At 56.0% G+C, this 14,317-nt stretch overlaps 2 protein-coding genes across 2 annotated transcripts; both read right to left on the bottom strand.

The window, feature by feature from the left end:
* Positions 1-3,448: 3,448 nt before the first annotated feature.
* Positions 3,449-5,972, bottom strand: DDT (D-dopachrome tautomerase). Its single transcript, XM_065890126.1, has 3 exons — positions 5,831-5,972; positions 5,322-5,497; positions 3,449-3,706 (listed from the first exon to the last, which is right to left on the bottom strand). The coding sequence occupies exons 1-3, from the start codon at positions 5,936-5,938 to the stop codon at positions 3,634-3,636; spliced, it is 357 nt and encodes a 118-aa protein (XP_065746198.1). The 5' UTR covers positions 5,939-5,972; the 3' UTR covers positions 3,449-3,633.
* LOC136132605 (glutathione S-transferase theta-3-like) lies at positions 5,941-13,419 on the bottom strand. Its single transcript, XM_065889497.1, has 6 exons — positions 13,308-13,419; positions 11,840-11,927; positions 11,141-11,291; positions 8,838-9,014; positions 8,318-8,508; positions 5,941-6,016 (listed from the first exon to the last, which is right to left on the bottom strand). The coding sequence occupies exons 1-6, from the start codon at positions 13,417-13,419 to the stop codon at positions 5,941-5,943; spliced, it is 795 nt and encodes a 264-aa protein (XP_065745569.1).
* Positions 13,420-14,317: the final 898 nt, after the last annotated feature.

Below are 14,317 nucleotides of genomic sequence, written 5' to 3'. Positions count from 1 at the left end.
TCCAGTGGTAAGTGGTGATGTTTCCTAGCAGGCTCTGGCCTGGGAGTCGGGAAGAAGGAGTCGGGAAGAATAGGTCTTAAGCTCAGTTGGGGCACTACCCGGCTGTGTGACTGACACGGCATAAGATAACCCCTCTGGGTCTCAGTGTCTTCTACTGCATGAGTCTTTGGACTAAATCAGGCGTCTGCAAGCTCACTAGCCTACTGTTTCCATACAGCCCAAGAGCAAAGAATGATTTTTACATTTTTAAATGGTTGAAAAACTTCATGACACGTGAAAATTACATAAAACTTACATAAAATTCAAATTTCAGTGTCCCTAAATAAAATTTTATTGAAACACCACCACTCTCTTACATACTGTCTTTGGCTGCGACCACAGTACTCAGTACAGTATAGCACCCGAATACTTATACTATTATAAGTATACTCACACTTACTATAGCCACAAGACATAATACTATTACTCGGATACTCCAGTTCTAAGAACGATTATGAGTCACCCAGAAGGAAGCCCAGCCGCATGGAATCCGCATACACAGCACGACCTGTAGTAACCCAGGCCCCTAAGGGTGGAGGGCCCCGAGAGCCCCTTGTGCAGACACCTGCCAGCATCAGGAAGCTCTATCCGGCCCAGGTCCGCCTCCTCGGGGCGGTGGGGCAGTCAAAGCTTGCAGTTTGGAGCCAACGGCCCGCGGGGGAGCCGGGGACTCGGGACAAGCGGCTGCACGTCCTCTCGGCCTCAGTTTCCACACGTGAGGGGCGCTCACCGCGCAGCGCCGCCGTGAAGGTGAAGTAGAAGGACGCGAGGCGGTGGTCAGCGCGGGGCCCGGCACCGCAGCCACAGACCGGACGGCGGCTCCCGCTGCGGCCACTGTGATCCCTGCCCCCACGCGGAGCCCCTCTCAGCCCCCCGGGACGAACAGGAGCCGACTAGAGGCCCGCGCGGCAGCGGGGCCCAGCCGGGCCGCTCCGGGTCCCGGCTTCGCTTTCCCCACGAGGAGCCCCGGACGCTGCCACCGCCGCCCCTCAAACCCTCGCCCCCGGCAGGGCAGAGCCGCGCCCCCACCCGGGACTGCCCCAAACCCGCTGCCACCGAACTCACCAGGCGTCTCCACGGCAACCGCCTGTCCGCCAGACCCCCGCGCCTGCCGGCTGCGCGCCTCACAACAAGGCGCGCTCCCATTGGCTCCGGAGCCGGCTCCACCAGCCAGTCGGCAAGCGCTCACGCGCCGCCCCGCGGAGCTGGCGCGCGAGGCCCCTGCAGGTGCCCGGCGCAACCCTGCCCTTCGGCCGGAGCGCGGCTGGGGGCTCAGCGCCCGCTGCTGCCCGAATCCCGCCCGCTCCCTCCCCACCGCTTGTCGTACCCGGGAAGCACCGAGCTCGGGGCCTGGCCCGCAGCAGCTGCCAAGTGACGGCTGCACTACTGTTACAACCTGCGACAGGTGTTCTGAAGGCCGTGGAAACCTGGGACGCTTGGAGGGAACCGGGGCCGGAAGAGCATTCTCACATTACCTGGACCTCACCTCGTTCCGAAAAGGATTTGAAACCTAAAAGTCACAGATGCAAGCAACTACTGAAGCAAAAGAAAAAGGGGGAGGGGGAGCGGGGGATGAACGTACGGGGAGGAAGTGACAGAACAGAGCCGGAAGGAGGGCCCAGCGTTGACGGGTTTCTGACAAGGGCCTGGGACACAGGGGTAACGCTCTTGGGAGCTAAGCGTTTTAGGGAAGGGCTTCACACTGGTTGACATTCATAGCGGCTTGAGTCCAGCAAGAATGACTTAAAGAACGAATGTTATGGCTTTTTCTTTGACTTTATCTATAGACAGTAAAACCATGGTGAAGAACTCATAGACGGTTCAGTACAGTAAAGCTTTAATGATATGCTAGTAGATAAAAAAATAATTGAATCGCCAACCTTGATTTTTGAGAGGAGTATAAGGGGCAGGGTTGGGTTAAACAGCATAAACAGATGCTTTCAAACTTTCCTGGATGACTTGCAACCTTGTATGCAGTTCCCACAACTGAGTTGTATCTTGAAAGATGCTCTGGAGTGAAAGTTGAACAAAGATGGAAAGGGTGGTGCAAGCAGCAGGGAGTTAGCTGTGTGGCAAGGTTTTGAGTCGAGAAACACTGCTGGCCATGCAGGAGCCTCATGCAGCATGGTGTTATCAGGGGGTAAAACTCAGGGCCACAACGGGGAGAGGTAATGCCCATGTTGGGGGAGGGGCCAGTCCTCACAGCAAACAGATGACATCACTCACAATAGTGGGGATGAGAGATTGAAGCTGGGGAGACCAGATCTTACCTTATGGTCCTGGCAAGGGTTAGGCATGAATCCCTCCTTAGGCACTTCAACCATTCATTTGCATTCAACCCACAAACATTCCCTGAGCCCCTTTGGGAAGCAAGACATCCATGTTGGCAGAAGGAATGAGAGCAGAAACAGCTGGGACAGCGAGTCAGGGAAAGGAACTCCAAGCTATAGCTTTTAACAAGTCCTCAGCGGTGGTCAGGTAAACACAGCAGGCACAGGCACATTCTTTTGGAAACTAACTTATTAACCAGGTGGACTGCATAGACTGCAAATCTCAATTTGGTATTTCATTGGTGCACAGGATGATCAAAGCTTTAATTGTGCAGAGAAACATAGCACCCAGAGATGTAAACTCTGCATCCGGAAGGAAACTGAAAAGGTGACTTCCTTTGGGCTACCCCCACCCCACCTGTATATCCTCTGAAATGCAAAAGCATGGTATGTTCTTTAGATGGGGGTGCGGGATCCCATTCATTCCATTTCTAGAAGCAGATGTTGCATTTCTGGGTTTGCCATTCTGGGACATGAATTTTTTTTTTTTTTTTTTTTTTTGCGGTACGCGGGCCTCTCACTGTTGTGGCCTCTCCTGTTGCAGAGCATAGGCTCCGGACACGCAGGCTCAGCAGCCATGGCTCACGGGCCTAGCCGCTCCGCGGCATGTGGGATCTTCCCGGACCGGGGCATGAACCCATGTCCCCTGCATCGGCAGGCGGACTCTCAACCACTGCGCCACCAGGGAAGCCCTGGGACATGGATTTTTACAAGGCGCACAGCTACACTGAATTCTCATCAAGATTCACTGGAGAAGGTGAAGTTTGGCAATGTCCACGGAAGGTCCCTAAAGCCCAGGCTGAGGACAGGAACATCTGGTCCGCAGAGTCTGCAGGAAGGCCCAGGCTGGACCAGCTGCCAGCTCCTCCCCACCAGCCTGAACATGGGCATCGGGAGCAGGGCCTCCAGGCTGAGCCCTCCACCCTGATTTGGGCAGCCGAGATACAAAACATGAATCAGAGGCCCTGAAGACAGGAACATCCCACCTCCCAGGTTCCCTAAAGTCCCCACCTCATAAACCAACCCTGCTGCCCAGGGTGGCCCAGAATGCCGGAGGAGGGTAAAGGGAAGTAGAGAAGTCATGTTTGAGAGACAACGCTCTTCATTTATTTGTCATAAGGATGGGGAAGAGGACCGTGAGGTCACAGGCCTGTCTGCAAGTGGGGGTGCCAGAAGCTGGTATCCACCAGGCCCTCACTCTGCCAGGAGGCCTCTCTGGAAGGGGCTGCTAGCTCACAGATGCCCTGGATGCCCTCCACGCCGATCATAAAAAGGTCATGACTGTCCCCTTCTTGCCGATCTGCCAGGGCTCCAAGGGGAGAAAGCGGATAATTATCCTTCAGGAGACAGAGAAAAAGATGTCATCAGCTCCTTGGCTAATGCCTCACATTCCAAGACCCCTAGCCAGGTACTCCCACCATGGGCTCTCAGGCCAGCCTGCCTTAGCCCACCAGGCATTTTGCAAGCCTGTCTCAACCCATTAATGCTCTCTGCCCAACCCCCGACAGGGCAGTGGGCATGTCAAGGTTGGGATGGTGACTGCACATCATCATCACCCACCAAGAACAGACTCTCAACATGGCGGCCTCTGTGGTCACTGTATACTCTGTCTGTGGGTTCACAGGGGAGCCCTGTCTTCCAAACTGCAGGCCCCATGGGGGCATGCGCAGTGCCCAAGCTGCCTGTTTTTGCAAAGCCTGGCTCAAGAAGGCCAGGCACAAGGTGATTCCCCCCATCACCCCTGTAATGTCTGTGGAGTGAGTGAGTGTGCCCCTCTCACAGAAGTGATAGGAAGTTCCTTGTGAAGAAACAGGATACTTGGGATAGCCTGGGACCAAGGAGGTATATGTGACAACCTGTTTTCCCATTTGTAAATAGGCATAACGGAGGTATCTACCTCATGGGGATGGCATGTCCACACGAGGGGTATGGAGAGGGGGACAAAACTTCTAAGGATCAAATGGGATCAGGCATGTGAGTTACCTATGGAGTATCTGGCACATGGTAAATTACACATTACTTATGTTGTTAGAATTATTATCACTCCCCAGCTTGAGGACCAGGTCTGAGCACCCCCCAGAAGTAACCATTCTTCACCAGCCTTTCTGGGCCAATGAAGGCTCCATTCTGGAAGGTTCTTTCAAGCTTCTCATATACTTAGTTCCTTGCAGGCATGGACTTGGCTCAGGAATATTTTTCACCCAGGAAGAAACTTTAACCTTGCCACAGAGTCCCAGGTTTGGGAGCTGTAGGTGTTCTTGGGAATCGTTTAATCCATGCCTCTCTATTCAGAGAAGAGAAGGCTACAAACCAGAGATGGTTCACTTCCAGGTTTGTCTGGATCATCCAGCTGCATGGGACCCACAACCCAGGTCTCCAGACATTCAGGCCAATGCTCTTTCCACTACTCTGTGGCCCTCCCAGGAACCTTACCTGGGACCTAATTGGGCTATAGGCCCAAAGGTCACAGCCTCAGGACATACCCAGAATTCCTCGACCAGCTTGGAGACGCTCTAGAAAATTACACCTGTTTCCCTAAGATGTGGGGAAGCCTGAAGGCAGATGATAAATGGCCTTGGTTTTGTCAGGGTAACAACATCCTGCCCTACCAGGTGTCAAGGCAGGTGCAGTATAGTGCCATCCCATGCAGTACCCCCAGGGAGTGGTTAAAGGAGAGCCTTCCCACTTCACAGATGGAAACACTGAGGTCCTGGAGGCCACACCTTGCCCAGGTGTCACAGGGACCACTACAGAGCCAGGAATTCACTCAATTCCACTACCACTCTCAAGGTGGGCCCACCACCGGGGGGCGCAAGGGGCCCTGCGGCACCACATCCTTCTAGCGAAGGGTGGGGAATTAATTTTTTCCCCAACCTTAGGAAGGGCCTCAAGTCGGATCCCTGCCCCGTCTCGCAGCAGTCCCAAGAGGGTCCTCTCCCTGCCCCTACTCACCGGTCCTGGGCCAGGTCCAGCTCCTTGGTGAGAAACTCGAAGAGGCGGGCACTGTGGCCGCGGTTCTCCTCGGCCGTGCCCACCACACCGATGGAGGAGACGAGCAGCTGCGCGCCGGGCTCCGTCGAGCCGTTCATCGCCATGGCCAGGCCGGGCCGCACCGTCACGTTCACGCGCTGCGGTGACACGAAAGTTTCGCCTGAGGCCAGTGTAGGCCGGGATGGTGCTGAGGACCGGGGAGCGCGGAGTGGGAGAGCGCAGGCCCCGCGGGATCACGGCCGGGGGCACGGGCCGGGGTCCTTGGAGGTCACGTCGGGGTCATGGCTGGGCAAGGCGACAGGGAGCAGACGTGGCGGGTGGAGCCGCGGGGTCTTGGAGAGCGGGAGGTCAGACTTGACGGGAGGCGGGCGCGGAAGAGTCAGGGTCGCGGTGGGGAAGCCGAAGCGCGGACAGAGCCCGACTCCATCCGCCAACCTCCTCCCTCTCCGTGCTCCCCTGCCCATACTCACGTCCTCAGGCTTGCCCAGGATGGCGGCAGTGGCGGCGCAGAGCCGCTTCTCTAGTCCCGCGGGCACACGGCCGGCGGGCAAGTTCGTGTCCAGCTCAACGAACGGCATTTCTAGCGGGAAGGCGCGCGAAAGGCCGCCAGGGAGAAAGAAAGCACGGAATCCAGGTGGGTGATCTCCAGGGCAGGGCTGTGGGGAGCGGGGGGGGGGGGGGCGCCGCGGAAACCCGCTCCTCATTGGCTGGGCAGGTACACAGCGCCCCCCGATTGGCTGCCTAGACTACACCCCCCGGCTTCGGCCGACAGTCTCCGCGTGCTACGGCGCTGATTTCCGGAAGTGCTGTAGCCCGTCCGGCTCCGAGTAACCCCACCCCCCAGGAGACATTGGCCGCTCCAGGCCCCGCCCACACGACAGGCCCCGCCCCCCGCTCCAGCCACACTGGCCGAGGTTTCCGGTCTCCTGCAGCTTTCGGGCGCTGCTGCGGTCTTCTGCTTCTTAGCCAATATTTAGATGGAGGTCTGAACACCCCCCCCAAACACACACACCTGTAGAAGCCCTCCCCAGTCTCCACCCTAAAAACGTTACATCGTCACGGAGGCTTAAAATTATTTTTAAATGGGTTGCCTCCAAGTCAAGCAACTTCACGCTCCATGTGTGAATCTGCATTTCTCTTGATCAGGTCACCTGGTGATACATGTGGGCTCGAGTGGGGCTGGGCAGAGACCCTCGGGCTCCCTGCATCCCTACCTGGCCCCCAAAGACATCTACCTTTGTGGCCTCTTGTGCCTGTGCCAACCTTACCTCACGGTGAAGGACAGCCCACCGGGGGGTGAGAGCCGCCAAGTCCCAGTAGAATTACCAGCAATGTTTACAGGACCCTATGTTTTTATAGGTGAAACAAAAGTTGTTATTTAAAATGTGGAAGTCGGACTTCCCTGGTGGTGCAGTGGTTTAGAATCCACCTGCCAATGCAGGGGACACAGGTTCGAGCCCTAGTCCGGGAAGATCCTACATGCCACGGAGCAACTAAGCCCGTGCACTCAACTACTGAGCCTGCGCTCTAGAGCCCATGAGCCACAACTACTGAAGCCCATGTGCCTACAGCCCATGCTCCGCAACAAGAGAAGCCACCACAATGAGAAGCCCGTGCACCACAACAAAGAGTAGCCCCCACTCACCACAACTAGAGAAAGCCTGCTCACAGCAAGAAAGGACCAATGCGGCCAAATTAATTAATTAATTAAAACGAAAAAACCGTGTAAGTCTGTTGAGGTAGCCAAACATGGTACTCTCATCTACGTTGTAAAGCTGTTTGAATTGTAAATGACAAAGATAATTGAAATTGTATGGGTGTATATGAACAATTTCAATTACACATCTAAAATTCTATTTAAGTGCACATATTAAAGGAGCCTCTATGGGAGGCAGGCAGGCTGAGGCTCTGTCTGTCCATGACCCTGTCTCCTTCCTTTATTAGATGATTCAGATATCAGAGGGTCTAGGACACAAGACAGGTAGATTGTGACCATCCTGAGGGACAGGTGACAAGTCTGGGACCCAGGATGTAGCGTGGAGAAGACAGTGGCCGGGGTTATGAGTAGGCATGGGAGAGCAAAGCCCCTCAGCAGCACCAGGAGGGCCAGGAACTAACCTGATACTTCCCTCCCTGCAAGGAGGTTCATGAACCAGCCCTGCACCCCACCTGTGGGAGACAGCGTCACCCCAGAGGGAGGAGACAGACCCAGGAGACTGAGATGATTCCTGATTGTGACTCTCTTTACCAAGTCAACTGTGACATGTGCCAGTCCAGGGGGCATGGAACCAGCTCCCTGCCAGGGCTGAGGGAGGGAAGCTTTGAAGAGGCTGAGGAGCCCAGAGGGGTCACCTGACTTGGCCTAGGGTGAGAAGTTGGAGGAATTCTCCCTGGAGAAGGACATGGTAACAAATGCCAAAAGACCAGGAAGAGCACCAGGCAGGAAGGGTGAGGGGGAGCCCGGTAAGGGAGCCCGGTAAGCAGCAGAAATAGGCTGAGCCAAGGCCAGGAGGCCAAGGAGGAAGCTGGGAGTTGGTGCTGGGGTGGGGGGGTGGAGCCAGGAAAATGGTGGGCTACTGGGGGAAACCAGAGGGGGTGCCCTGGAGGGACGGGGGCAAGGCCTCAAATGTAAAGTTCAGTGACTCGTCCTTAGTCCTTTAGCCTCAGGGCAGTGAGGCACCAGGGTAAGTTTCAAACAGAAGAGGGCCGCGGGGTCAGAGTCACATCTGTGTTTACTAAAGCTATTTCCAGAGGTTACATGGAAGTCAGCGTGCAAGGGGTAAGGGTGAAGTTGGCAGGCAGACAGAAGAAGGAACACAGGACTGGCGTGTGGAAGGCACTGTGGACTGGATGCTGCGAAGGTGTCTCGCTCACAGCCGAGGGGAGGCAGTGCCATTTCTTTATTCTGAGGACAGAGCTCCGCCAATGGTGGCTCTGCAAGCCCACCCGGTACTCACTGCAACAAAAGCTGCGCCAAGGGCTTCAGCCTCTCCTTCATGGCAGTGTCGGCTGGAGGCAGGTCCTTAGCCTTCATGATGACCGCGTGGGCCTCCTGGAAGAGGTCCTCCCCCACCGCAGCTTCCACGCGCTTGCGCCACGCAGCCAGCTTAGGCCGGTTTTTGAAGATGTCACAGCCGGCGCTGACAGGCTATGGGAGAGGAAGCCGGGTGGAGGGGTGGGACCCAGAGAAGCACAAGGCAGCATGTCCCAACTTAGGGATCCCTCTGGTGGATTTTCCCTCCTCTGCCACACGGGTGATAGGCTGGGGGTTCTCCTCCAGGAAATACCGAGAAGCTGCTCAATAAGCCTGCAGGGTGGGGTTTTTAAGCCTCTTTTTACAGATGAGGACACTGAGGCTCAGAGGGGGAAGTGACCCACCCAGGGCCCCCCAGCCAGAAAGGGCAATGTGAGCTGGTACACTGGCTCTCTCCAAGGGTACCCCAATGCCCAGCTGGCCCCTCACCCCACGACACTCACATGCATCAGCTCTGTGATGGCCACCAGGTCTGCCACTGAGATGTGAGGCCCAGACAGGAAGTCCTGATCCTTCAGGAACTTGTCCTCAAGCAGCTGCAGGCACCTGTCCAGCTCAGCCAGAGTAGATGCCAGTGTCTCAGGGGGCACCCGTTGGCCCAGGAACACAGGGAACAACATCTGGTAGGCGGGCATGCAGAGGGAGGGCTCAGGGTCTGCCCAAGGCCCAGCATGGTGCCTGCTCTCATTCCACCTATCAGCCATCCTTTGCATTTCTCCTCACTCCCATCTACCATTTCCCACCCACAGCCACTACCAGCCCAGGCCTTAACCCTTACTCAGGCACAGATAGCCTCCACCTCTTCCTGGGTCATCACATCGGGCAGTCGGGGGATACTTCGGCAATCCCAGTCTGCCCATATCTTCTCCCTGCATAAAGCCTTCCATGGCTCCCTAGTGCCCTCACTGCAAAGGCCTCAACACAGGGCAGCAGCCATCCTCTCCCACCCCACCTCCCACTCCACCCCAGGCTTCTAAAATGGGAATGTGTGTGCAGATCCCTCTGGGATGTGGTTCAAGTGTACGGTCCTAATCAGTACACCTGGGTGGGGCCTGAGGCTCTGCATTTCCAAGCTCCCAGGTGACGCTCATGCTCCTGGCCCATGGCCCACACTCTGAGTAGCAAACATCTACACTCACTCTCCTGGACTTCTCTCCATTCTGCCCTCAAATGCACCGGGCTTCCTCCCCCACCACAGCTTGTAAAGCTATGGAAACCTTCTTTGTGCCAAATGGACCCCCAGAGGGAATTCCCTGGCAGTCCAGTGGTTAGACTTCCGCGCTCACTGCCAAGGGCCTGGGTTTCACCTCTGGTCAGGGAACTAAGATCCCACCAGCTGCATGGCCAAAAACAACAACAACAAATGGGCCCCCAGAACAGTGGTTCCATACATGCAACAGGGGCCAGCTCACACTCCCTCACACACGCAGGGAGCCTGCTCTGTGCCAGACACTAAGTGCTTTACCAATAATAACTCAGAGTTCACATTTCAAAAATCTCTGCACATTTGATAAGTAAAAATGGTATCTGCATGCTCTTTTAATGTGCATTTGCTTGATTTTTACTGAAGTTACATGTTTTCATCCATTTATTGACCCTTTCTCTCTGTCCTTCAGTTACATCTCTGCTGGTTTCTTCTGCGCATTTTTCTCCTGTGTTTTGATGGGCTTCTAAGAGCGTCTTATTTTTTTTTAAGCATATTTATTTATTTATTGCTGCGTTGGGTCTTTGTTGCTGCGCCCAGGCTTTCTCTAGTTGCGGCGAGTGGGGGCTACTCTTCCTTGTGGTGCGCAGGTTTCTCATTTTGGTGGCTTCGCTTGTTTCAGAGCACGGGCTGTAGGCGCGTGGGCTTCCGTAGTTGCGGCATGTGGGTTCTGGACTTCTCCGGTGGCATAGTGGTTAAGAATCCACCCACCAGTGCAGGGGACACGGGTTCGAGCCCTGGTCTGGGAAGATCCCACATGCCGCAGAGCAGCTAAGCCCGTGCACCACAACTACTGAGCCCGCACTCTGCAACTACTGAAGCCTGCATGCCACAACTACTGAATCCCGTGCGCCTAGAACCGGTGCTCTGCAACAAGAGAAGCCACTGCAATGAGAAGCCCGCGCACCGCAATGAAGAGTAGCCCCCGCTCACCACAACTGGAGAAAGCCCGCACGCAGCAACGAAGACCCAATGCAGCCAAAAATAAAAATTAAAAAAAATTTTTTAATGTTCTTTCTAACATTTCTTTGCCAAGATCTTTCCCAGTTTTGCTTGTTTTCATTCTTTTTTTTTCTTACACAGATTTTGTGTAAAATCGATTAGCCTTTTCTTTAAGTCTCCCACTGTTACTAGGCTTATAAATCCTTGCATACCCAGAAATCAGATCAACATTTAGTGAAATATCTTATTTCTTCCTACTTTGAGGTTTTTCGCTTAACACCTCTCCATCTGGAAAGTACATGTGTAGCAAAGTGAAGGTTTGATTCTTTTCTCTCCCAAAAGACAATATTCCCAGGCAGCCTGGAGTGTGCAAAAGGGCAGAAGATTAATTTCCAGCAGCTCAGGAACCAAGACGTATTGGGGGAGTCATTCCCAGGCTCTGTGCCTTGGTTTCCTCTCTGGGAAACAAGTTGGTTGCCCTGGAGCATCTCTGGCATTCTAGAATTTAGTGTTCTCAGGTCTCAGGTCTGAATGGAATGCTTTAGACAGAAAGCACCATCCCCTGGTCACCAAGGAAGGGCTCCCTGCTCCGAAGCTCACCTTCTGCCACATGGTCCGGGTGCAGCTTGTTCGCAGGGCCGTGTGCTGCCACGCCAGGTACTCATCCACACGGGCTCGGGCCTGCAGGTCCTGGGGGTACCAGTGGTCGGGGGTCTCATACTTGCGGGTCAGATACAGCAGGATGGCCACACTGGGGGACACGGTGGGTGCAGGGGACATGCCCCAGTCACTCTTTAACCATTCCACAGGGGCCAGGCCCTGGGTGAGGCCGGTCCCTGCTCCTCACACATCTTTCCCCAGCTCCTGGGGGTGGAACATTTCACTGTTTCTGGTACAGAGTAGGAGTGTGAGGCTCAGAGAGGTTAAGTGACAGCCAGGATCACACAGCTCTATGTTGGGCCATCCTATCATCAGAACTAAGGGCACCAACTGAAAAACAAAATGTCATGTGATTTCAGAAAGTGGGTGTATGCTCAGAGAAATCTCCCATGAGGAAGCAGTGCCCAACATGTGTCCCGAAGGATGAGAGCGACTCCAATACCATTCTCCAACATCTCCAGGGCAGGGACAGCAACAGGAGGATGACCAGGCGCCCCTCCCAGCCCTGGGCAGCTCTGCTGACTTCAATCCACTCTCCACCCTCGGGCTGGTAAGGAGCTCAGGGCACAGAAGCCACGATCCAAGCCATCAACGGTGGACACACAGATGGCTGACTGGTGCAGCCAAGGGACCCGTTACCTCTCAGCCAAGGTGAAGTCCCCATCCTTCAAGGCTGGCACCTTCCTCAGGGGGTTCACCTGGGCAAAGTCATCGCTGTAGTGCTGGCCTGTGGGAGAGACCAGTGAGGCAGGTGGGGAGAACTCTGAGCCCTCTGAGGTCTCTGCCCACCCCCTACCCCAATGTCCAGGCACCAACTTTCTGAGGCCTCCAACCAGGTGGGGCATCAGAGAAGACGAGGCCACTCTGCTGGTCAGCAGATCATACACGCTGAGCCTGCCAGAGGTCCCCCCTTCCTGTGTCCACTCGCCCCACCTTGGAACCTGGGTCAAGTAGCATCTCAGCTTGGACTTGGGAGGAGGGTGATTCACTGCAGCTGTAATCCACCCCAGCCCCAGCCAACTCCATCCACGCATCACACACTCTAGCCTCCTCCCCGGGCTCTAGGCTTGTCCACTGCAGTCCCCCTCTCTATGCAAACTTGGTGACCTGTCTACACCCCAGAGCTCCAGCCACACCTGCTCCCGGCCCTCAGCAAACCTCGCTCTCACCAGCAATACCTGCCCGACTCAGCCACTCAACCTCCTGCAGGTCAGCTCCTCTTTCTTTCTTGTGCCAAACCTTCAAGGCTCCTCCTCCACAGGGGTTCCCAGGTCTGAATCACATCTGCATACCTCCCTGTCCCGGGCCAGTGCAGACGGTACACCAAATAATGTATGTGGAGTCGGAGGGCTTCAGTGGAGCCGGGATCCAGCCTGGCCGTACGACCGCCTGTGGGCCTCTTTGCCCTTCTACTGCATGGACGGAATCACCCCTACCCATCCTCCCTCTAGAAATTGCCTCTGTGCCCAGCCCCCACCCCAAGGAGCATTGAAAAGTCAGAGCAAGCTGGCATCAAAGCAGCTGGTGGCTCACGCTGGGGCACCAGAGGCAGAAGGTGGGCAGGCTCAGCCAAGCAGGGGTCTCCCTCCGGGCCTGCCAGAGGGGCTCTGAATCCAGAGCTTATCCTACTGTCCAGTTACAGCCCTGCCCCCTCCCCGGATTCTGTGTAAGTGGAGGGGACCTAGGCAGGCATAGGTAGGAGTAAAGAGGAGACCAGATGCAGGTGTCCAACCTCCTCCTGCCAGCAGACCCAGAAACTTAAGAGATGGGGGCTGCTTCCACTGGGAATGAGGAGGCAGTTCACTGTTTCCTCCAAGCCCAGGTGTGAAGGTGTTGGAGCTGTCACTCCACTTCCCGCGGCCCCACACCCCCACACACCCACTGCTCTCTACCTGCTCTGCTCCTTCCTAACCTGTATTTTGAAGAATGGTTAGTATTCACTAAACAAAGGTCAAGACTCTGAAACTATACAACTTATAGGCGAAGCCACGGTTTCCGACTGGAGTCTGTCTCTTGCCGTCTGTCTGCGCAGGCCGCCTGACCGTGGGGCCCCGGGAGTCCAAGTGCACACAGGGGCCCAGACCCCGGGCCTGCCTGCCGGGCCCACCTTTGAGCAGGTCCACGGTGCGCAGCTCGAAGGGGATGCCGTTCTTCTTGGCGAAGATATAGACGGCGCGGCAAGGCTGGGACAGCAAGTCCAGGTAGAGCTGCAGGCCCATGGCGAGGGCGGGGGTTAGGATTAGTGCGGGACTGGGGCAGAAACGGCGGGCAGGGACCACCGGCTACCCAGCCGGCGGCCGCGCGCAGCCTGATTAATCGAGCCGGGCCGCGCCTTCCCCGCCCATTGGATGGTGCCGGAGAACTTTGGACCAATCAGCGGCGGCCTCGCTCTCCCGCCTTCCCTCTCAGGGCTTCTGGGCTGGGGTCCCTTCCCTGGTGGGGAGGGTACAGGGAGACGGACTCTGACAGTTTCTCGCCGGCAGGTCAGTCCCCTAACCCGGACCTCAATGTCTACCTGAGTCAAATGGGGCGGGGGGATGATACTGGGGGGACGACGTTGAGGGCGCTTCCAGCGCAGACACTCAGTGAATTTAGAGTCGAAAGTGTTGGCCCAAGCCACCTTCTCCCACTCGCGGAGGGGGCTGAAAGAGGAGGGACTTAAGTGTCCCCAGAAACACAAATAGAGGAGGAGAAAGGAGGTGCCACGGCCTCCCCTGGGCCCACTGCACAGGGTGGAGGCTGGGGAGGGCGTGTGGACCTCTGCACCCAGCAAAGACTAGGTCCACACCTCAGGAAGCCGCCCCTCCCCAACCTTCCTTACACTCCCGGCTAATCCCTCCAGCAAAGCAGAAGCCCTGTGGGGCCCATCTGGAGGTTTGCAGGGGGGCCTGGAACCTGCCCACTTCCTTTGCAGGGCCAAACCCCTCCAACTACAACCCTGGAGCTCCTGAAGCCTGTGGCTATGATGCCCTCATTCTCTAAGCAAGCGTCCTGGGTAAAAAACCCTGTCCCCAAACCCAAGACTCAGAGAAAACCCCTTGGCAAGAGGATCGGTTACTGCAAAACTTGAGAATAGCTTGGCCTTCCTGGGCCCCAGGCTCCCAGTTTAAAGAAGAC

The sequence above is a fragment of the Phocoena phocoena genome, chromosome 13 (genome assembly GCF_963924675.1).
Source record: "Phocoena phocoena chromosome 13, mPhoPho1.1, whole genome shotgun sequence".
In the NCBI taxonomy this organism is placed as follows: Eukaryota; Metazoa; Chordata; class Mammalia; order Artiodactyla; family Phocoenidae; genus Phocoena; species Phocoena phocoena.
Note: the sequence above shows the minus strand (reverse complement) of the source record. Positions and strands in the feature narration are given on the sequence as shown.